General features: G+C 46.0%; 2 protein-coding genes across 4 annotated transcripts in view; one reads left to right on the top strand and one right to left on the bottom strand.

The window, feature by feature from the left end:
• Positions 1-3,011, top strand: part of PITRM1 (pitrilysin metallopeptidase 1) — a 29,730-nt gene extending 26,719 nt beyond the window's left edge. The window contains exons 24-27 of the mRNA XM_077303874.1: positions 453-578; positions 1,224-1,369; positions 1,641-1,743; positions 2,465-3,011. Coding sequence (XP_077159989.1) covers positions 453-578; positions 1,224-1,369; positions 1,641-1,743; positions 2,465-2,558 — 469 coding nt within the window. The 3' untranslated portion in view covers positions 2,559-3,011. The remainder of the gene's footprint in view (positions 1-452; positions 579-1,223; positions 1,370-1,640; positions 1,744-2,464) is intronic.
• Positions 3,012-3,923: 912 nt separating this feature from the next.
• PFKP (phosphofructokinase, platelet) overlaps positions 3,924-19,101 on the bottom strand; it is a 58,635-nt gene continuing 43,457 nt past the window's right edge. The window contains exons 16-23 of one of the 3 annotated variants that reach the window (XM_077303877.1): positions 16,000-16,152; positions 10,735-10,887; positions 9,002-9,166; positions 8,366-8,427; positions 7,821-7,932; positions 7,368-7,467; positions 6,225-6,330; positions 3,924-4,459 (exon numbers count right to left, since the gene is read on the bottom strand). In XM_077303877.1, the coding sequence (XP_077159992.1) occupies positions 4,321-4,459; positions 6,225-6,330; positions 7,368-7,467; positions 7,821-7,932; positions 8,366-8,427; positions 9,002-9,166; positions 10,735-10,887; positions 16,000-16,152 (990 nt within the window). In that variant the 3' untranslated portion in view covers positions 3,924-4,320. The remainder of the gene's footprint in view (positions 4,460-6,224; positions 6,331-7,367; positions 7,468-7,820; positions 7,933-8,365; positions 8,428-9,001; positions 9,167-10,734; positions 10,888-15,999; positions 16,153-19,101) is intronic. The other 2 variants (XM_077303876.1, XM_077303875.1) reach the window with 2 other exon arrangements.

Below are 19,101 nucleotides of genomic sequence, written 5' to 3'. Positions count from 1 at the left end.
ATACTATGACTCTTACTGGGTTCGTCATAGTAAGGGCTCCAGAATTGGATGAGCTGAGAGCCAAAGTGATAACCAATATGCTACAGCTCGAAAATATTGGAAGTCTCACAATCACTGAAGAGGACCGGGCAAACGGGGACTTGAGTAACACCGGCGGGAACCCATCCTGATTGTGTTCCTACGAGAGTTGACTACTAGAAGAATAAATGAATATTTGATTTGACTTTATATGCCTGTGCAATTCCATTTTGAATCATATTTGATATACAAGGGATTGACAGCTCTATTGAGACTCTGTACGTAGTGTAGCCAGGAGAGCTTAGGATTGTCTGGCAGCCAAGCAAGAGATGTTTGGAGGTGGTCCGTTGCTTGTCTCCGCATTGTGGCCTCAGTGGGTATGCAGGAGATGTTCAAGGCAGCGCACCTCTTCATCTTGTTCCTTTTCATTTCAGCCTTCGCCTCCTTGCCCGTTTACTGACTGCCAAGTTCCTACATACGGAAATCCGGGAGAAAGGAGGCGCCTACGGAGGAGGTGCTCAGCTTTCTCACAATGGCATCTTCACCTTCTATTCTTACAGGTAACTATTGAGCGGGGCGGAGCGGCAACCTCCCCCCCCCCCCTTGCAGTTCCTTCCTCCTGCAGACTCCGCTTCTCCGTCGGACTTCTTGGCTTGTCTTGAGGTGCTAAGGAAATGGATGGGGGATTGGAAACTGCAGTGAGAACAGGGCGATTATGGGCTGATTACAGGAATGGGGAACTCCTTGCTACCTGTCTAAGTGTGCTGGCAAAAGCCAGTGGGGCAACCTGTCGGGGAGAAACGCCCTCATTGCTTCCATTAGCAGTGGTGGCTGGACCCCAGCCCCGTGAGGCTTGTGACCAGGGCATGTGCTTTTTAAGATAGACATTCTCATGCTTTTAGGATTCAGAGACACTTCTGTTTGGAGGTGTTTGGAGAGTACTTGGTGAGAAAAAAAAGCATGCTGACTTTCGGTGACTTCACATTCTCATAGGATTGTTGGCCTGCATGCAGGAGACGCTGGTTCTAGCAGAAACCTTTGAATTCCTTGTGGGATAGCCTGCTGCTGTGATTGCACGTTAAGGAAATCCTTATAGGCGTCCCTGGAGCACCAATTGAAAACCGGTTTCCTCAAAATTACAGGCCCAACGAGAGTCAACTGGTCTTTGCTTCTCGTTGACTGCATTAATTAACTCTGCATTTCAGGGATCCCAATTCCACTGCAACTCTGGCTGCCTTTGAAAAGGCTGTCGACTGGGCCAGAGCAGGCAAATTTACCCAGCAAGACATCGACGAAGCCAAGCTTGCTGTCTTTTCATCGGTGGACACTCCTGTAGCACCATCCGAAAAAGGTACAGCGTCTTCTCTCCTCAGTCCCAAACTGAACCAAGTGACCTCTCCTGAAATGAGACCAAGGTGTCCTCCATGAGGATTTGGTGGCAGGGCATGAGGTCCCTTCTGCTTCATGAGGGGGGAGGCCACTGGTGTTTATTTCATTGGACCATGACTGCAAACCTCTGCAGAGCAGACAGGGTGTGATGAGCTAAATAGTATTTGCCTAGCCCAAAAGGAAAGGAGGGAGGGAGGTGAGCTGCCACTGGCCTAACGGATGCTGTTTTCCAGGGATGAATCAGTTTTTGCACGGAATCTCCGATGAGATGAGGCAGCAGCACAGGGAGCATCTTTTTGCCGTTTCCAAGGACCACCTAACGGACGCAGCCAGCAAGTGAGTTTGGGTGTCTTGCTGGGAAGTGCTTCACAGAGCCTTGCAAGGCCCTTGAGGGGAAGCCAAGCTCTTGTTAGATGTGTATTCATGCCCTCATGTCCCGCATCAGATCTTCACGGGAGCCAAACAAATGTACCTAGCCACCGGCAGAAATAGTGCTGGAACCCTCACATGGCCTGTGAAGCCAAAAGAAGCATTGAGCAGGATGGTAATAGAAGAGGCTGGTTACACAATGGTCTGATTTGCCTTTATGTAAATAGGCCTTACGTTTAGAACAAGGAGAGCCATATCTTTCCATCTTGAGTGGTGGTGGGGTGCCCTGAATTTGCCCTGTTTTCCCTGGCACAGTATCTCTCCATAGCAAGCTTTCGTGAACCCCCAGGGTTTCTTGGTGGCCCTGGGTTTCCTGAATAGGTGGGAGTTAATTATTTTTTTATGTATTCTTTAAATTTGTTAAATTTATTGGGTGATATGACCATGTATGGGCATGTCAACCTGTTTCCCCCCCCTCCCAAAAGGAAGATGGACCTGGAGGGTGTGGTAAGGGGAGGGGCCCCAAGTGGGCGTGGACATAGCTAAGCTTTCCAGCCATATTCCGCACGATCACATCACTTCTGGGGTTTCTTCAAGCCTGAAGAACATTTCAGGGGTTTCTCAATGGTCAAAAAGTTGAGAAAGGCTTCTCCACAGAGATTAATAATAATGGGGTTTTTGCTTTCAGATACCTTGCTGCCGGGAGGAGCACAAGAGGACTGGCGGTCCTTGGACCAGAAAATGCTAACATTGCCAAAGACCCTTCATGGGTTATACGATAACACCGGCTGTCAAGTTTGCGTAGACGGGATAGACCATATGCCAAATAGCAAAAATATTTCAGACCTTCCTCCTCATATGTATGCCCACAAAGGACAAGAAACCATTGTGCACTCTTTCTGGGAAAAGGTTGCCCTCCAACAGCGTTCATTGAAGGAAGACACTGCTCTGTGTCCATCTTTCGCTAAACCTGTGGCCGCTTTTCCAGCTGAAGCTCCAGGCGATCCAGCTGCAGTCAGTCCGGCCTAAGTGCCACTGAAGCCTTTGGAGCTTGTTGGTCAGGATGAACTTGTTACCAAGAAATTTGGGTTGGCCAAGCCTGATACAAATAATGTGCAAATCGATATTTTTGTACAAGCACAGCATTTTAAATTTCGGATCATATACCTTAAATCATGTCAAACTAGTAGAATGCCAGCTATTCTTTTTTAAAACAATAAAAAACCTTGAGGTTCTCCATGTTTCTGGGCTGAATATTTTGTAGCCACTTTGGTCAAGTTACTGTCTTCATTCTGCATTGCAGTACTTTTGTTCTACATAAGGCGTTTTTTTTCTCAGCAACTTGCTCCTTCCACCTTCCCTTGTATTGAGGATACACATCTGAAATTGCAGGGCGGGGAGATAGTTGTCCTAACAAGTCCACTATATGTAAACAATTGTTCCTAATATTGGTTGTGTAAACATTTGAAAATTAGACGGCTTGGTAATTCAATAGGCTTGTCTTCGCTCCTGGGTAGCGATGCGAATCAATCCGTTTTGGATTTGGCTGAATCTGAAACGTTTCAGGGTGTTTTGTGCACATGCTCCCCCCCTTTTCCAGGCAGCAGAGAGCATCTTTACTGCTTGAGAAGGGAGGGAGGGAGCACCCACCAAGCAGCCAATAATGACAGCCAAACCATTCCCTTTAAATCCCTCTCCAGCTGGGGAGGGATTTAAAGGGAGCAGGCAGGGCACCTTTCATTATCAGCTGGTAGGTGTGTGCTGCCTGAGAAAATAGGGGAGGGCTGCATTTAAACAGGTTGAATGGCAATTCAGCCACCCTGATTTGCACAAATGTCGGGAATGGGTAGTTTGACTTGTGTGAGCCCAAAGAGTACTCTAAACTTTTCTCCTGTGCTACCTTCCTGCATATGTATGGAAGAAATGGCTCCGATCACTTGTGGATACAAGTGTATGTTGAGGGCATCCCCAGCGGTAGTCACTGGTTGTGAATTCTAAGGAAGCTGACCTTGGAGCTGGAGCTGGAAATCTGCTTCAGCTTTTCAACCTGGGCAGCTGGTCTCTTCAGCTGTAAGGATAGGAGGGGTGACGAGGCCGACATCTGGTTGCATGACAGATTGGTCCACACTTTAATTGTAATACAGTATTTTATTCCACTCGGGGGGGGGGGGGGGGGTACACATACATGTCTTTTTTAAAATTTAATTTGACACAAAACTAAAGCCTATTATGTCCATTGAGTGTAAACACTGCCTCTGGTAAAAGTGCAAGAGATGAATAACATCTGAGTGCATAGACCGGTTTTGCACAGGTTACTGCTTAGAATCACATTGGTATTGGGTCATCTTAAGTTAGGTGCTAGAGCCTAAGACAAGGGCTGGTAGAAATCTTCTGTGACGCTTTGCTTTTTTTCCCCCCCACATAAAGTGCTGGTACAATAACTTAGATGTTACAAAAAGAAGCTGTAACAGGTACTCTAAAGCGTTGTGGACACACGACAGAGAGCAATTATGACTTCACCATTATGACTCCTTGATCATCGGCTCAGGCTTCCGTCAGTTTTGGTCTGTGCACGTGCTCGAGCTGGCCTGAATCGGAAATGTCGTAGCTGGCCTTGTATTTGGCCAAGATTTTCATCAAGGGACGGAGCTTCAGCCACCACTGTTCCTTGGGAATTCGGTGCCTGTTGAGGATAGAGAGAATGGTCTTTAAGCTTCTTAAAGTGGCCTTGAGCTTGTTGAACTGATATATGAGCAAGAGTTAAATCCTGTAGCAACTTGAGACCCAAGAAGATTCTTGGAGCACCAGATCTGATGAAGGGAGCGGTGACTTCAGAAACATATCTTGCTCTAAGGTGCTACTGGACTTAATTCTGTTCTCCTGCAGACCAACGCAGCTACACATTTAAAACATTTAACACACAAGGCTGCCATCTTAACTCAAAAGAGGAGCTGGTAGCTGATGGGGAAAGAAGCAGGGACCACACTTCTACTAGTCTTATGAGTAGCTGGTTTCTACTGACAATACTGTCATTTCAGCCTCACAAGCCAGGCTTTCTCAATCAGGGTTTCATGACATCCTGGAAGGGTTTTTTGGATGGGTGGGAGTTAGTTAATTTTTATTTTTCTTAACATTTGTTAAATATATATTAGATGATCGTATCTGGTCATGTCAACCCACACACCCACCCCTTGGCCAATGATGGTCCTACAGAGAGTGAGATGGGGAGGGTCCCTGGATGGGCGTGTCCACAGCCATGTTTCCCAACCATATTCTGCACGATGGCACCACTTCCGGGGTATCTCGGAGCCTGAAGAATGTTTCAGGGGTTTCTCAACGGTAAATAAGTTGAGAAAGGCTGCCACAAGCAGGCGATTGGAGGGAGGTGTCCACCTAACACCAGCCAAATCGCAGCCCTTCTTAAAAACAAAAGATGGCAAGCTGCCATTTCTGCTTTACATTTGAGCCGTTTAAAAACAAGTCTACTAATAACATCAACAGGAACAGGCTGACTGGCTCTCCTGAGCTATCTGGCCTAGCCTGGTTTGCTGCAATATGCTATTTCACTGGGCTGTATCTCCCGTCTCAGGCGGCTTCTCTGGGATCTGAACCCTCTAATCTTCCCACAGAAGTCAATTGCTTCACTTGGACCAAAAGAGCTTTTCCCTATCATTTGCAGCTTTGCTAGCCTAGGGCATACAGTGTAACACCAATACTGAGAGCCCCTAAAGAGCTATGCTCTGGAGTCTCCATATAGGTGGCAAGAGGACTTTTGGCGGAAGGAGGAGAACTGTGCACACGGTGATTTTTAGTGCATGGGACCGATCTTTAAAAGAACATGCAACAGTTCCTAGGAAGGAAACTAATTTCACAAACAAACAACGGCGGAAGTTGTGTGCTAAAGGATTCTAAAAGAGATAGGACACTTGTGCCTGTTGTGGCTGAATAATCCACATTTTTATTAGTGTTTGGATTGTCTTTCCATTCTGAACTTGCGGTGCAAATATATAGGATTTTCCTTAGGTAAAGGTATCCCCTGTGCAAGCACCGGGTCATTTCTGACCCTTCGGGTGACGCCTTCTAGCGTTTTCATGGCAGACTCAATACGGGGTGGTTTGCCAGTGCCTTCCCCAGTCATTACCATTTACCTCCCAGCAAGCTGGGTACTCATTTGACCGACCTCGGAAGGATGGAAGGCTGAGTCAACCTTGAGCCGGCTGCTGGGATTGAACTCCCAGCCTCATGGGCAAAGCTTTCAGACGGCTGCCTTACCACTCTGCGCCACAAGAGGCTCACAGGATTTTCCTTACAGAAGCCCAAAAGGAGATAGCAACCCGACCCTCCCCCAAGCCGCAGGGCCCGTGCTGGCTTCCGATCTGCGTGGGACTCTATAATGGGTTTCTATGGCCAACTGATGACATTGGGGATCCTTTCAGTGTTTCACTTACTCGAAGTCGGTTTCATCCTTGAGCTGGCCCACGGGCTGGAAAACGAGATTCCGCCGTCGCATGCCCAGGAGGCAGACGCTGTCCTCGTTGTTGGTAAATACTTTTCCTGGGGGAAAGGGATAGTTTCTTATGTATAAAAGTAACAACAGAAGATTGTGCACACAGAAAGTGCGACGCCAAGAAGAAATCCCTGTAATACATTTAAGTCTTGAAATACTACCATGAACAATAATTGGAACTGAATTATACAGCTTGAGTCCGGTGGTACCTTTAAGATGGACAAAGGATACATGGGCACAAATCTAACATCAGGAATCACTCTGAGAAACGTGTAGGGCAGGGGTCAAATTGTGTCTGACCATGAACTACAACTACCATGAATCTTTGCCAAAATGAACAATTGGCCATGCTGGCAGGGATTCATGGTAACTGTAGTCCATAGTCATCTGAAGAGCTACAGTTTGGCCACCCCTGCATTCAATGGGGGACCTCAAAGGAGATTTGTTGCAAGTTATTAAAAGCCTCAAGACAGTGGAATCCTCAGGACTCAACAGAGATATTGGTTTCTTATCTTGCTAGATATGCTAGCCTTGTTTAACACTTATATTTACATTGCCAACAATTTTAAAGAGCTCATGAACTGATACGTACTGGGTTGTTTAGTTAATATAGATTCATGGTTTGGTTTGTGGTTCAATCATGAACCAAGCCACAAAAAGGCGATTGTAATGGACATAACTTTATTCATTTCGGCAGAGATAAACACCACTGCCCATATTTAGCATTAATTTTAATGGGAGCATTTTTCAGTGCTACCAGAGTGGGCTAAAAATGTAACATACATGTAAAATAAAAAAGTGTACCAAATAAAGGGATAAAATCTTAAAATACATTACCTTCCTCTGATTCCCATTCAGCCGCCACGAAAGTAAGAGAGAGAAATACCTGTTAAGTACGGTACTGTGAATATCTACACATTTACAAATTATAGAAGAACTTGTGGGAGACAATTCTGATATTACACACTTCCGCTCTCATTTAGATGAGAAACTACCAAAGAGCAGTAACATGGATTCATCAGATGCTTTCCCAGGACTGAAAATTATACCATCTAAGTACAGTTCAAAACAACCAGGTGCTCACCTTTCTGATAGGATTCTTTCAGCTTCTTCGAAAGCCACAGGATGGCCTTAGCTGCAATTTTAGTCCCATAGTTTCGGTCAAAGGGGGAAGGGGCACCGCCCTGTGAAATTCAGCAGAGACAATGGAGCTTCAGTTCCCCCCAAAAAAACCAAAATGGGGGAAGGACCTACGATAACATGAGGATGGTAGTTGTTTCTGGTTGCCAAAGGCTGGCTGCAGAAGGGAGAATAGGCCCAGCTTTACTGGGGCTGGTGAAAGGAAGTGAGATTGTGTTGATGGGAAATTGTGTCATTTGCAAGAATGGCACACAAAAATCCTGACTTTAACTGTACGATGAGGGGGTCTAGACTGGGACCTTGCAGTTAGGAGGGTTGGTCAAGGGGAAACGTGGGCTCCGCGTGAGGCAGCAGTAAAAAGGCCAACTCTGCAGAGGATTCTTGGAGGATTGTTTACCTGCTGCATGTGGCCTAGGACATTCTTTCGGGTGTCGAAGACTCCTTTCCCTTCCTCAGAATACAGCTGGTAAATGAAATCCGTGGTGTAATTCTCGCTACTGTTTTCATTCCTGGATGGAAGAAGAAACAGAGGAACCTTCGCTGGAGGGTTGTTTGCTAAAGGCCAGAGCACTGCTAGGCTTCATAGAAGTCTCTCTTAAAACAGGAACAGAACTCCATATTTGGGGGGGGGACACCTGTGGCCCATTAGCATGTGGAGGAGGAGAGCCTTTGAGCACGTCTGGCTGGCTTGCATCAGACCAGGATTGACACCTCTAACTGGGGGTGGCTCTCCAGGGTTTGGGTTTTGGGGAAGAAATTTAACTGAGCTGCCTATTCCTTGGAACAGGGGAGAAATATGTGGCCATCTCTCTCAAGTAAGAGTCAGGCCTAGCGGAGCCAGGGACCCCCTACTCCAGGGATGATCCCGCCCCCTCCTCTGCACCGTTTCCGCTAGCAACTCTGGACTTGATCTTATGCCCGCGCCATGAACCATCAGCTTACCTCAGCACCAAGCCACGCTGAATCGTGGTTTTCATCTTCCCGGTCAGATGTTCCACATTGGCCTAAGAAGAAGCATTTTTCCCAAGTGAGTCGTGTCAAGCAGCCCATTGCTAGCCTTTGATTCTAGGCACGTTTCTAAGCCGTGCTCACTCGGTTACTAAATTTTTGCCTTTCTTCCTCATTCGAACCCTTTTATCGACCTTGAGTCCGACCTCTGTCGAGAAGGCCAAGCATAGGAACTTGGCTTTTGACCTTGGCTTTTTTGGAAAAAATCAGGAAAAACATTTTCACAGTCAGAGTAGTTCAGCAGTGGAATAGGCTGCCTAAGGAGGCGGTGAGCTCCCCCTCACTGGCAGTCTTTAAGCAAAGGTTGGATACACACTTTTCTTGGATGCTTTAGGATGCTCCGGGCTGATCCTGCGTTGAGCAGGGGGTTGGACTAGATGGCCTGTATGGCCCCTTCCAACTCTATGATTCTATGACCTGTTACGTCTGGTCCAGACAAAAGGCTTAATGTGCATTTCACAAACGGCCCTTCCCTCAATCCTGCCCTTGGTGTTCCAAGTGACAAATCCGCTGCTTAAACTGGCTCACGGACATTGAACTGAAACTTAGTGGACAAAAGGATCTGCCTACCTGGAGCTCCCGGATATCAAACTTCTCTTCGTAGATGTACGCCACATCAGCCCCTGCGGCCAGGCCCCCCATGCTCGCCAGGTAGCCACAGTAGCCACCCATGGTCTCGATGATGAACACGCGCCGCTTGGTCCCACTTGCTGACAGCTTGATTCGGTCGCAGGTCTAGCAAAGGACAGGCCGTTAGTGACTAACAAACCCAATTCTCACCGTCGGGATGGTGCGGCTGTATCATGCAAAGGGCACATGCTGCTTCTGGTTCTCATCCTCATACCAATCATGCATCATAACGCCTAAAACTAACTAAAAAACCCCCAAAACAACAACTTGTCATCCAGAGGGTATCAGCAATGACTTGGCGAAGGCTTCCACAGCTGGAGAGAACTGGCTGTTGTGGGTTTTCCAGGATGCGTGGCCATGATCTGGTGGTTTTAGCCCCGGAGGTTTGGCCAGAAACTGGCCGGCATCTTCAGAACATGACAAGATGAGAACCTCTCCATGACACTTGGGTATCTGACCAAGTGTGTGCGCACCCGAAAGCTTACACCCAGAACAAAACCTTGTTGGTCTTAAAGGAACCACCACTGGACTCAAACTTTGTTCTGCTGCTTTGGGCCAACACCTGAATCCGTTCTTAGGACCTGAAGTTCTTTCCTTGCAAGAGGCCTTCATGTACTCAGGGTCTGTTCCAGGTTTTGTCCCCGGCCATCCTTTATCTGGATGCAGCCAAAAATGTATATTCAAAACTCGTTTTTTCAACTTATATCTTCATCAGTGGTTCTCCGATTCTATTCATATCCACAACAACGACAAAAGTGTGTGTAGTATGTGAAGAAAACACCACTAAATATTCAATGGACCTACAATGGGGATCCCTAGCTTGGTTCAAAAATTTAGGAAGCAATACTGCTTAGGTCAGTAGGGTCCAGGGATGCCTTCAAGGATGGGGGAAGGTGTCACATGACTGCCTCTTTGGTTGTGAGCACGCTCTTCTATCCAGTGGTATTCTATGACCTGCCAGACCCATCTGATGAACCCAGCCCCACTTAATACCAAGAGCCACAAAAGGGGGCAAATTATTTTACTTCAGAGTAAACTTCATGACTTCCCAAAAATTTTTGTTGCTGTTTTTGTTGAAGAAGTACCATGAGCACCTGACAAATGGCCATGCTGGGCGGGGCTCATAGCAATTGTAGTCCATGGACATCTGGAGAGCCACCATTTGACCACCTCTGGAAGTGAAATCTGATCATAGGGAACATCTATTTATTTATGTATTTTTATTTATACCGCCCTCCCAGCAGACCAGCTCCAGGCAAAATTAAAAATACACAAGGGCCTATTCTGCACACAGTAGATAATGCACTTTCAAAGTGCTTTTGCAGCTGGATTTTCCACTGCAGAACAGGATAATCTACTTCTAAAGTGCATTGAAAGTGCATCATCCAACGAGTGCAGAATGGGCCCAGGTTAAAAATATGAGCAGTGACAGTCAGAGTATCTCTATAGCTCTCCCCAAAGCCAAGCTATATGAATAAATAAGTCGATATATATGACTAGGTGGGGCCTGGTAGATATGGCAGTCCGTAATTCAAGACTGATCCCAGGCTATTAACCTCATCAAGTCAAGACTTCTGAATACACACCGTCTTCAGCCGTCACCTTCCCTAACATCGATGAGACGTGGACACTTAGGCAATTTTGATTATTAATTTTTTTTAAAGCTATCTTACCTCCACAATGATATTCAGGGAGGTGTCGGCACCGATCGTGAAGTCGCTGCCGGGCACGTTGTTGCTAATAGTGGCGGGCAGCATACAGATAGGGATGCAAAACTCCTCAAATTGGGCTCGTGCTTCAGTTAGCTGCAGGCAGCTCTCAAAGGCCTGAAGCGGTGGGACAAGGATTGATGAGCAACAAGCGTTTGGTCCTTGCTTTGCACCGTTGTTCGGCCTTCTGCTAGTGACTCCTGCTGTGTGGCAATGGAACGGGGGAGGTTTCCAACCGGGCAAATGGCCTAAAGCAGGTGATTGTTAAGGGTGTGGGTCCTCCCCTCTCACATAACCCTGTAACAGGTCACTGAATTTGCATTGGTGCAGGAGAAATTCAATAGGAGTTAGTCGAAAGAGGGAAAAACTTAAGTGTGGGAGACACCAGTCATTCTCAACAGGGGCCAAATGGCCCCCCGGGTGGCCCTGGCACATTTGAAGAGGGGCACAGACTGAAAAATATAAGAAGGGGAGCCCCAAAAGGTTTGGGGGGAGGCTGGTAACTGAACTGATGAAATACCCTTTTTGTCATGTATGATGTCATGAATTGCTAGAAAGTTCAGCCTTTGTCAAGGGAGGAAGGAGGAAGGATTTGGTTCTTCTATGCCACTTTTCTCTACCCAAAGGAGTCTCAAAGCGGCTTATATTCGCCTTCCCTTTCCTCTCCCCACAACAGACACCCTGCGAGGTAGGTGAGGCTGAGAGAGCCCTGAAATCACGGCTCGGTCAGAACAGCTTTATCAGTGCTGTGGCGAGCCCAAGGTCACCCAACTGGCTGCATGTGGGGGAGCGGGGCATCGAACCCGGCTCGCCAGATCAGAAGTCTGCACTCCTAACCACTACACCAAGTTGGATACACCAAGTTGGAAAGAAAAATAGGTAATCCATTCCTTTGTGTGTGCTTGAATTAATGCACTCAAGAGAAAACAAAAATGAATGGACAGGCTTCTCTTGCCTGAATGTTCTAGAAATCTGTCTTGTATATAATGATCTAGAACCTCCCTGAACTTAGAAGACTTTATAGTCCAAAAGAACGAGGAAAAGGAACAGAGGCTAAGAACATAAAATAGAAAATGCCAGTGGCCACAGATTTTGGCATGGCTTACTAGCCTGTCCTAATCTGTAGTCACCTCACTGCTTCAGATGCTCTGCACACTTCACACGACTCTGGAAGGAGGTCTGTCAAATCACAGTGCGCCTTTGGAGCAGGCAGACATAATGTACGCTTCTCTGCCAATTCTACCTGCTTCAAATCTAATCCTCTTCCCTTCCCTAGAATTAGCAGAATTATGGCAGTTCACACCAGACGGGCGAGTTAGTAGCAACACATGGCAGAATGCGCTTGTTTGAAACGTTACTTTTGAACACAGAGGTTATACATACTCACAGTATGTTTTGTGTGCATTAATGGGATTGCCAACAAGGCCCTGTATGGCATGTACATATTGGGTGCAGTGGACTAGTATGCCCAGCGCGGGGGACATTCCCCTATTGTTGGGTTCCATCAAGTCATTTCCAAGACATGGTGGCTTTCTAAACCAAGGCCCACCATCCAGTTCTCTCTGCAGTCATTTCTTTGAGCTTTGGAAAGTCAATCCACTTATGTCTACGATTCTATCGACCCATTTTGTTCTATCTCTTCTTCTGCTTCCCGCAGTCCTACCAAGCATAAGCGTTTTTTTTCTACTCCATCAACCGTTGGCATGTATTGAGGGAGCAAGGTATGGAAGTTCTTGTTTGCAGATCATTGCCTTCCATAGTCCCTAATCCTTGGTGAAAGAAGCTGGTCTGTCCATTGCAGAAGGGGGTGTTAAGATTCTGGGTAACGTTTTCCCCGTATTTGTAAACTTCTCCCTCATATAAAAACCCAGTGTTGATACACCGAACAAGCACTTTGGTGAGAGCTTCAGTATGCCGGATATAAAAACATTCCCTACATAGATCTTTCTTTTTTTTTTTTTAACGTGGTGGAGCATAAAAAATAAGCTTCAGTCAAAAGTGGTACCACCGTGTAGCATTACATTGAAGAATTCTCCCTGAGCAATATGTAGATCAGGTCTCTTGCAACCAGTGACTTGACAATTCAAAGGAAAAAAAATCTTAAACAAGCTTTTGTTAAAGTGCCAAAATCAGTCTTCGGCCTCTCCATAGAGGTTCAGAATAACTTGGAGAGTTCACTTTGACCTCATAACAAACTTAAGAGGTGGCTGAGGTCTAAAGGCAGTGGCTGACCCAGTGGTTACTTCATAGCTGAATGGGAATTTGAACTCGTTTCTCCCTAAACCAGCCTTTTTCAACCTTTTGACTGTGAGAAAACCCTGAAATAATTTTCAGCCTTCAAGGACACCGGAAGTGGCAACAGGCACCTTTAGAAAAGTGGGCGTGGAATTAAGATGCGGGAGCCAGTCAGCCAATCAAGCGATCAATCGTTTACCGTTTCCATGGTGGAGAAAGAGACTAGCCCTCTAGACTAGGGGTAGTCAACCTGTGGTCCTCCAGATGTCCATGGACTATAATTCCCATGAGCCCCTGCCAGCGAATGCTGGCAGGGGCTCATGGGAATTGTAGTCCATGGACATCTGGAGGACCACAGGTTGACTACCCCTGCTCTAGACCAACAGGAGAAATGGGCTCCAGTGACATCGTGTGATGTCAGCACCCATCCAAACTTCTGGGGAAGGCCATGGAACCTCTGGGGAGCTCTTTGCGCAACGCCAGAGCTCTCTGGAACCCAATTTGGGAACCCCTCCCCTAGACCAATCCTGGGTCAACTACATCACACTAGCTCACTTCTATAAATGGCTTTTGTTGTATTTCTTAACAAAACGAATCCAGTTGTAGATAGAGAGCTTCTGCTATTCACATCACAGATCAAGGGGACTTGTCTGTATCCGTTCCATGAGCTGATGCTTTGCAATTCTTTCAGAAGTCCAGTCGAGAGATTCCCGTATAAACTCAGCATATCCACAAATTTTGTTGCACGGTCGGTGGACTGTTTGCATTTTCATTTTGCACGCCACAGCATTTCAGAAAATGTAGTGGCATTCTTGCTTTTGAACTGTCAAATGCATTTTGGACGTGCAGCGTCCTTCTGGCAACAACATTTCAGCCAGCGCTTTCCAAATTTCCTCCCTTTGATGGACGTTCTTAAAATCAACTCGCCGGTTCATAAGCTTCTCTGTGTTTCTGGTGGGACCCTTTGCAACTTGGACAGAAGTCTGGGGCAGGTTTTAGGGTGCACCCTCAGTTCACGTGTGCTCGTAAGTCAGGCCTGCTGCAAACACAGAGAACACCCTGGCTCACATCCCACCATGGCTTGCACATGCATGGACTGTCGCTTGGGAAAAAAAAAACTGTTGAGAATCCCCTGATAACTCCCCAAAGAAAGTCTCATATGCCATCCTGGTCTAAGCAAAACGAATAAACACAGTCGCGATACTCCTGTAATAGCAAAGCAGCTGCAATTTTCATATGGCGCAACTACTCTGTCGCCAGAAATCTAGGAACAAATAAATCTGCAATCTAAGTGTAACGCAAAGAAGCAACATCGTGGATCTGTGTGCAGAAGGTCTACAGAAGGTCAAGTGACACCAGTTAAACAGAATCTACAAAGCAGGAAGCCCAGTCAAGAAAGCAAAGACGCATGCACACAAAAGCATCACCTTAGTTTTCCTTTGAAAACGGAAGCGGATAACCTTATGTGCCGGCACTGAAAACAAATGCCACTAGCACATGCTGTTATGGTATGCAGTGGGAAGGCTATGACACTATTGTTGAATGTTCTGTGGCCTGCCAAGAATAACATCAGAAGGGACAACAGAAGTGCTTTCAGCTCTCTAACGGTCCAGTGAGATGTGATGTCGATTTACACGTATGTCTTCCCATTCCTGTCGAGAGCGGAAAGTGAGGTGGGGCTCCTTCCAAAACAAAACACGAGGACCTAGGGAGGGGAGCTAAGCCCTGCTTTTCCCCCACCCCTTGCTGCCTTGCAAGCTTTAATGTTCAGTACTTTTCATTGGGTGCCTAGTTCTGATATTGGTCATGAGCTAGACTGACAGGAAAGTGCTGACAATACAATACTTCCTAACAGGGGAAGGAAGGAGGGCAGCAATGCATTTTCCTTGCCCCTGTGATTCACACACGCTCCATCCTCCACTATAGACATGAACGGGAAGACATATTTATACAGTGGATTCCTCCAGCCCCCTCTGCCAATGTTTTCTAATTTGGTCCTAAATTTTGTTTCCTTATTCATCTGATGTTGAGGCTGTGGCCTGCAGACCCTCATGCCACAAGACTCGATGGAAATGGACATCTCACTTTACATGGGGAGGGGGCACGGCTCAAGTTTTGCAGAATGGAATGTGTGGATTTGAAAAATCCAAAGTGCAGTCTCTTGCGCCAGCTCACAAAATACTTTCATACTTTTATCTTAAAAAGCAGCTTGCCACGTGGAATGAGCTGTTTTGTGTTATTTTTTTTTTCGGTGGGGGGGGGGATAGTGCATCCAAAACTTTCTTGAACGGGGACAAGTAGCCAATTGGTTAGTGAGTCCAGGTCAGAAAGTCTTATTCCATAAGAATTCTTGAAAACTATTTTTAAAAAATTGCCAGAAATCCTCTCTCTAACACACCAGCTCTCTAAGAGCTTCCAAAATCGACTAGATAAAGCTGAATATTTTCGCTGCTTTTAATTCTTTAACATCGCTTAGACTAGTTTTCTTTGTCACATGGTCAAGGCCAACTACTGCCCAAATCCTGAGCAGGCTAAATTCACTGCACATGGATTAAGGCAAGCACACTGAGAATCATGATTTCTTCTGATCCCAGGTATAACTTGCCAAAAATGGGCATGTGACAGTTAATTGGCAGTCTTCAAGCAAAGGCTGGATACACACTTTTCTTGGATGCTTTTAGGACGCTTTGGGCTGATCCTACGTTGAGCAGGGGGTTGGACTAGATGGCCTGTATGGCCCCTTCCAACTCTTCTATGATTCTGTGATTCTAATTAATTTGCCACTTTCACGTTTTGAGTATTGGCTGAATGTATATGGTTTGGGTTTTTTTTTTCAGTGTACAGGTGTGCACGTGTGCATTGTTTACATCTGGTTTGCACTGTGGTCACAGTTTGTGGTGTCGCGGTCTAACAAAGCCTCCAGCTTTGGCCGTTTTCAAAGGAACCCCAGATGACCGTGTTAGTAAGCATGCACTCAGGCGAGGAGAAACTTACATCAGTGATAGTGTTCAAAGCAGTGTCTGCACCAATGCTGAGATCAGAACCTGGTACATTGTTGGAGACAGTTGCAGGAACCATCACCATGGGAATACAGAACTCTTCGTACGTCTCCCGGGCAGCAGAGAGTTCCAAAAGCCCCAGGTAGGCCTGACGGGCGCGTGGCAAGTATGCAAAATTAGAAGGGACAAAAAGAGGTCAATTTGCAGAAATACAGATGGAGACTTGGCACAAATGTTCGGCAACCATCATGCACACACACACTGGTTGGAGACTGACAATAGTTCCCCTCCACTTCCCTTCCACTAAGAATTCAAAAGGAGGATTGTTTCTTGGGGAGTATACACTTATTCTGATCTTTCCTCTGGTTAAACAGAGTTTTGGCTTTATTTCAAAAACCTGCAACGCCCGATAGAATTGGAGAGTCTGAGAGTAGAACAAAATAAGGCTTCTCTCCAACCATACTTCACATTTTAAAAAACTAGTGCCAGCTTCTTGCCACACAGGGGCACTAGAGGAAGGCCTCACATGAAACACAGTACAAAAACAGAGACAAGCAAAATACATCCAACATCATCTGCATTTATATCCATATAAAAGACACTTGCCAGTTCTGCACAACAGTAATATCTCGAACAATATAAAGTTACTTTTTCTCTTTCATAAATGGACCGCATTGGTTGTCCTCATTTCAGAACAGGTTTGTGGACCTCATGTTCAGGAAAGCTATTACTGAAACACTAAGCAGGTATGTAGCTTTTAGAGCTGTCTCATGATGTGGATATTCACATGAGGCAATTACATGATTCATTTTGAAGGGACGTCTCTCAGGGTGGCCTCACAAGGAATTGAGGAGCATATTACTGCTTCTGAACACATCTTTTCACTGGTGACTATTGATACAACCTGCATTGTTACAATGCACCGTCATTTCCAGTGCTTGTGCCCGGTGCCCGTAGTTAGTAGAGCAAATTCTGCGATGGCAGACATCAGCCTGTGGGAAGGGTTTGTGTGACTTTTAGAGTTCCTGTTGTAGAAGGACATCTTTATACCCAGGCTGGAAGCTGTGATAACTTCAGACCGTGTGGAGAGGGCAGAGGGAATAGGGAAAACAGGGTTGCACTTACCTGTAACTGTTGTTCATCGAGTGGTCTTCTGTGCAGTCACACATGGGTTCTGCGGAATCGCAGGCCTGCCACGGAGAGGAACTCGCAAGCTTTTATACATATAAAATTCTAGAAGCTCCCAAGAGTGCTCACCCCTCCCCTACAGAGGGTGACTTTCCCGCCCAAAGTCACATGATATGGGAGGGGTTAGCACTCTCCCCTCAGTTCTCCTTCCTGCCGCCGGAACAGGCAAGTCAATCCATTATCAGCGGCCCACAGCGGGGAAGGAGGGAGGGTTGTGTGACTGCACAGAAGACCACTCGATGAACAACAGTTACAGGTAAGTGCAACCCTGTTTTCATCTTCGTGGCTTCTGTGCAGTCCCACATGGGAGACTAGCAAGATCACGCACCCTGGAGGTGGGTGTGGGCTTTACACAGCAGAAAATGGATTGAATCCACTCTACCCACAGAACCTCTCTCCAGGAGTTGACATCTATAACATAGTGGTGGACAAATGTGGATCATTGATCAGGTCACTCCACTGCGGATGTCTATTAGAGGCAATCCAGGCAAGAAGACTGCAGAAAAAAAACTCAGAACATGTAATTCAGAGAGATACCAATAGGGCCATCTACTTCAGGCAAAGCTTGTCAGTTTATGGAAACATAATTCAACATGATAATATCTGTACTGAGGCCCTTCTACACATTCATGGATCAGTAAGGCAAGTAAGGATTTCTACATTGCCTGGATCAGCCCATTCCATTATTTATTTGTTTGGTTTTTTTTTAAGGGTAGGGCCCTGGGAACATACCCCATACACAGAGCCCACTCTGCTTCAGAACCAGGTGTCAAGTCAGGAGTAACTTAGAAATCACTTGGGGAAGAAAAACCATGTTCGGTTTTAATACTACTCATCTCGATGAAATCTTAGAGAAGAGAGGGCCATCAGATAAGGTAGACGTTTCCTCCAATCTTCAGCCCAAATCCATGGCCATCCAAAAGGATGTACTGTAATACATAAATCTGTCAATCAATGAATCAAAGAAAAGGGCAGATTCACAAATGCACTTTTAACGGGTGAGTTGCTAACATCTTGCTATCCTGATCTGGAAACATTTCCATCTACACCAACAGAACAAGTAGAGGAGGGTTTGTGGTTTACCACCCACGCCCTCAAGACCCTAAATATTAACCCCCAGCCAGGAATAGCAGACGAACTATCAGTTGGAATTGCCTGACCACTAGGTGATGGTGGAGGTCTCTATGCAGGAATTCTGGTTCTGTCAGACAGGCAATGAACCTGTATCCTCGCAGTAGGAAACACACTCCACTTGGTCTACAGGTTGCTTCAGAAATGCAGTGTACACTGTCCAGTTAGAACTTTCAAATACCATATATAGGAACCCTGCAAGGGAAGAAGAAGGTTAATGAAGAATGGAAAGGTTTCCCCAGTGGGTTGTGAACCCGCTGATACCCCAGAGCACAACATGCATTGATTCCAGCAGCAAATGAGTACCCTGTACTGCTTCTTGCAGCAAAAAAGGAACTATGTTTGGAGTGTCCATTATTGACACTCATATGTGACCGCAATCTTTGCTTAATCTTCCCTGTATCAATCCAATTCAGTATATGTGCTGAGGCTAGCACCAAAGCATACTGAGGTTTCCCATCATGTAGATGACAGAGACATGTTGTACAGAACCTGAGCACTGTAACATAATCTCAGGTATCCTGTTTCCACCATAGTAATTCATATAGGTTTATGCCATGGAGTCATCTGTAGGCAAACAGGACCTGCTGTTCTTGAATCCTGCACAACAAAGAATCAAAGACACATTAATAGCTTGAGTCTTATTAATAGTCTAAATTGATGTTCTGACCCGGTACTCAGACAATAATAGTACAATGCTTTCCACAGTAATATAACAAGGCATCTGTGAGGATTTCAAAGTCACAATATCAAGGTATCCTCTACTAGAGATTCAATG

This window comes from Paroedura picta, chromosome 11 (assembly GCF_049243985.1).
Source record: "Paroedura picta isolate Pp20150507F chromosome 11, Ppicta_v3.0, whole genome shotgun sequence".
In the NCBI taxonomy this organism is placed as follows: domain Eukaryota; kingdom Metazoa; phylum Chordata; class Lepidosauria; order Squamata; family Gekkonidae; genus Paroedura; species Paroedura picta.
The sequence above is the reverse complement of the archived record's forward strand: the minus strand, read 5'-3'. Positions and strand labels throughout refer to the sequence as shown.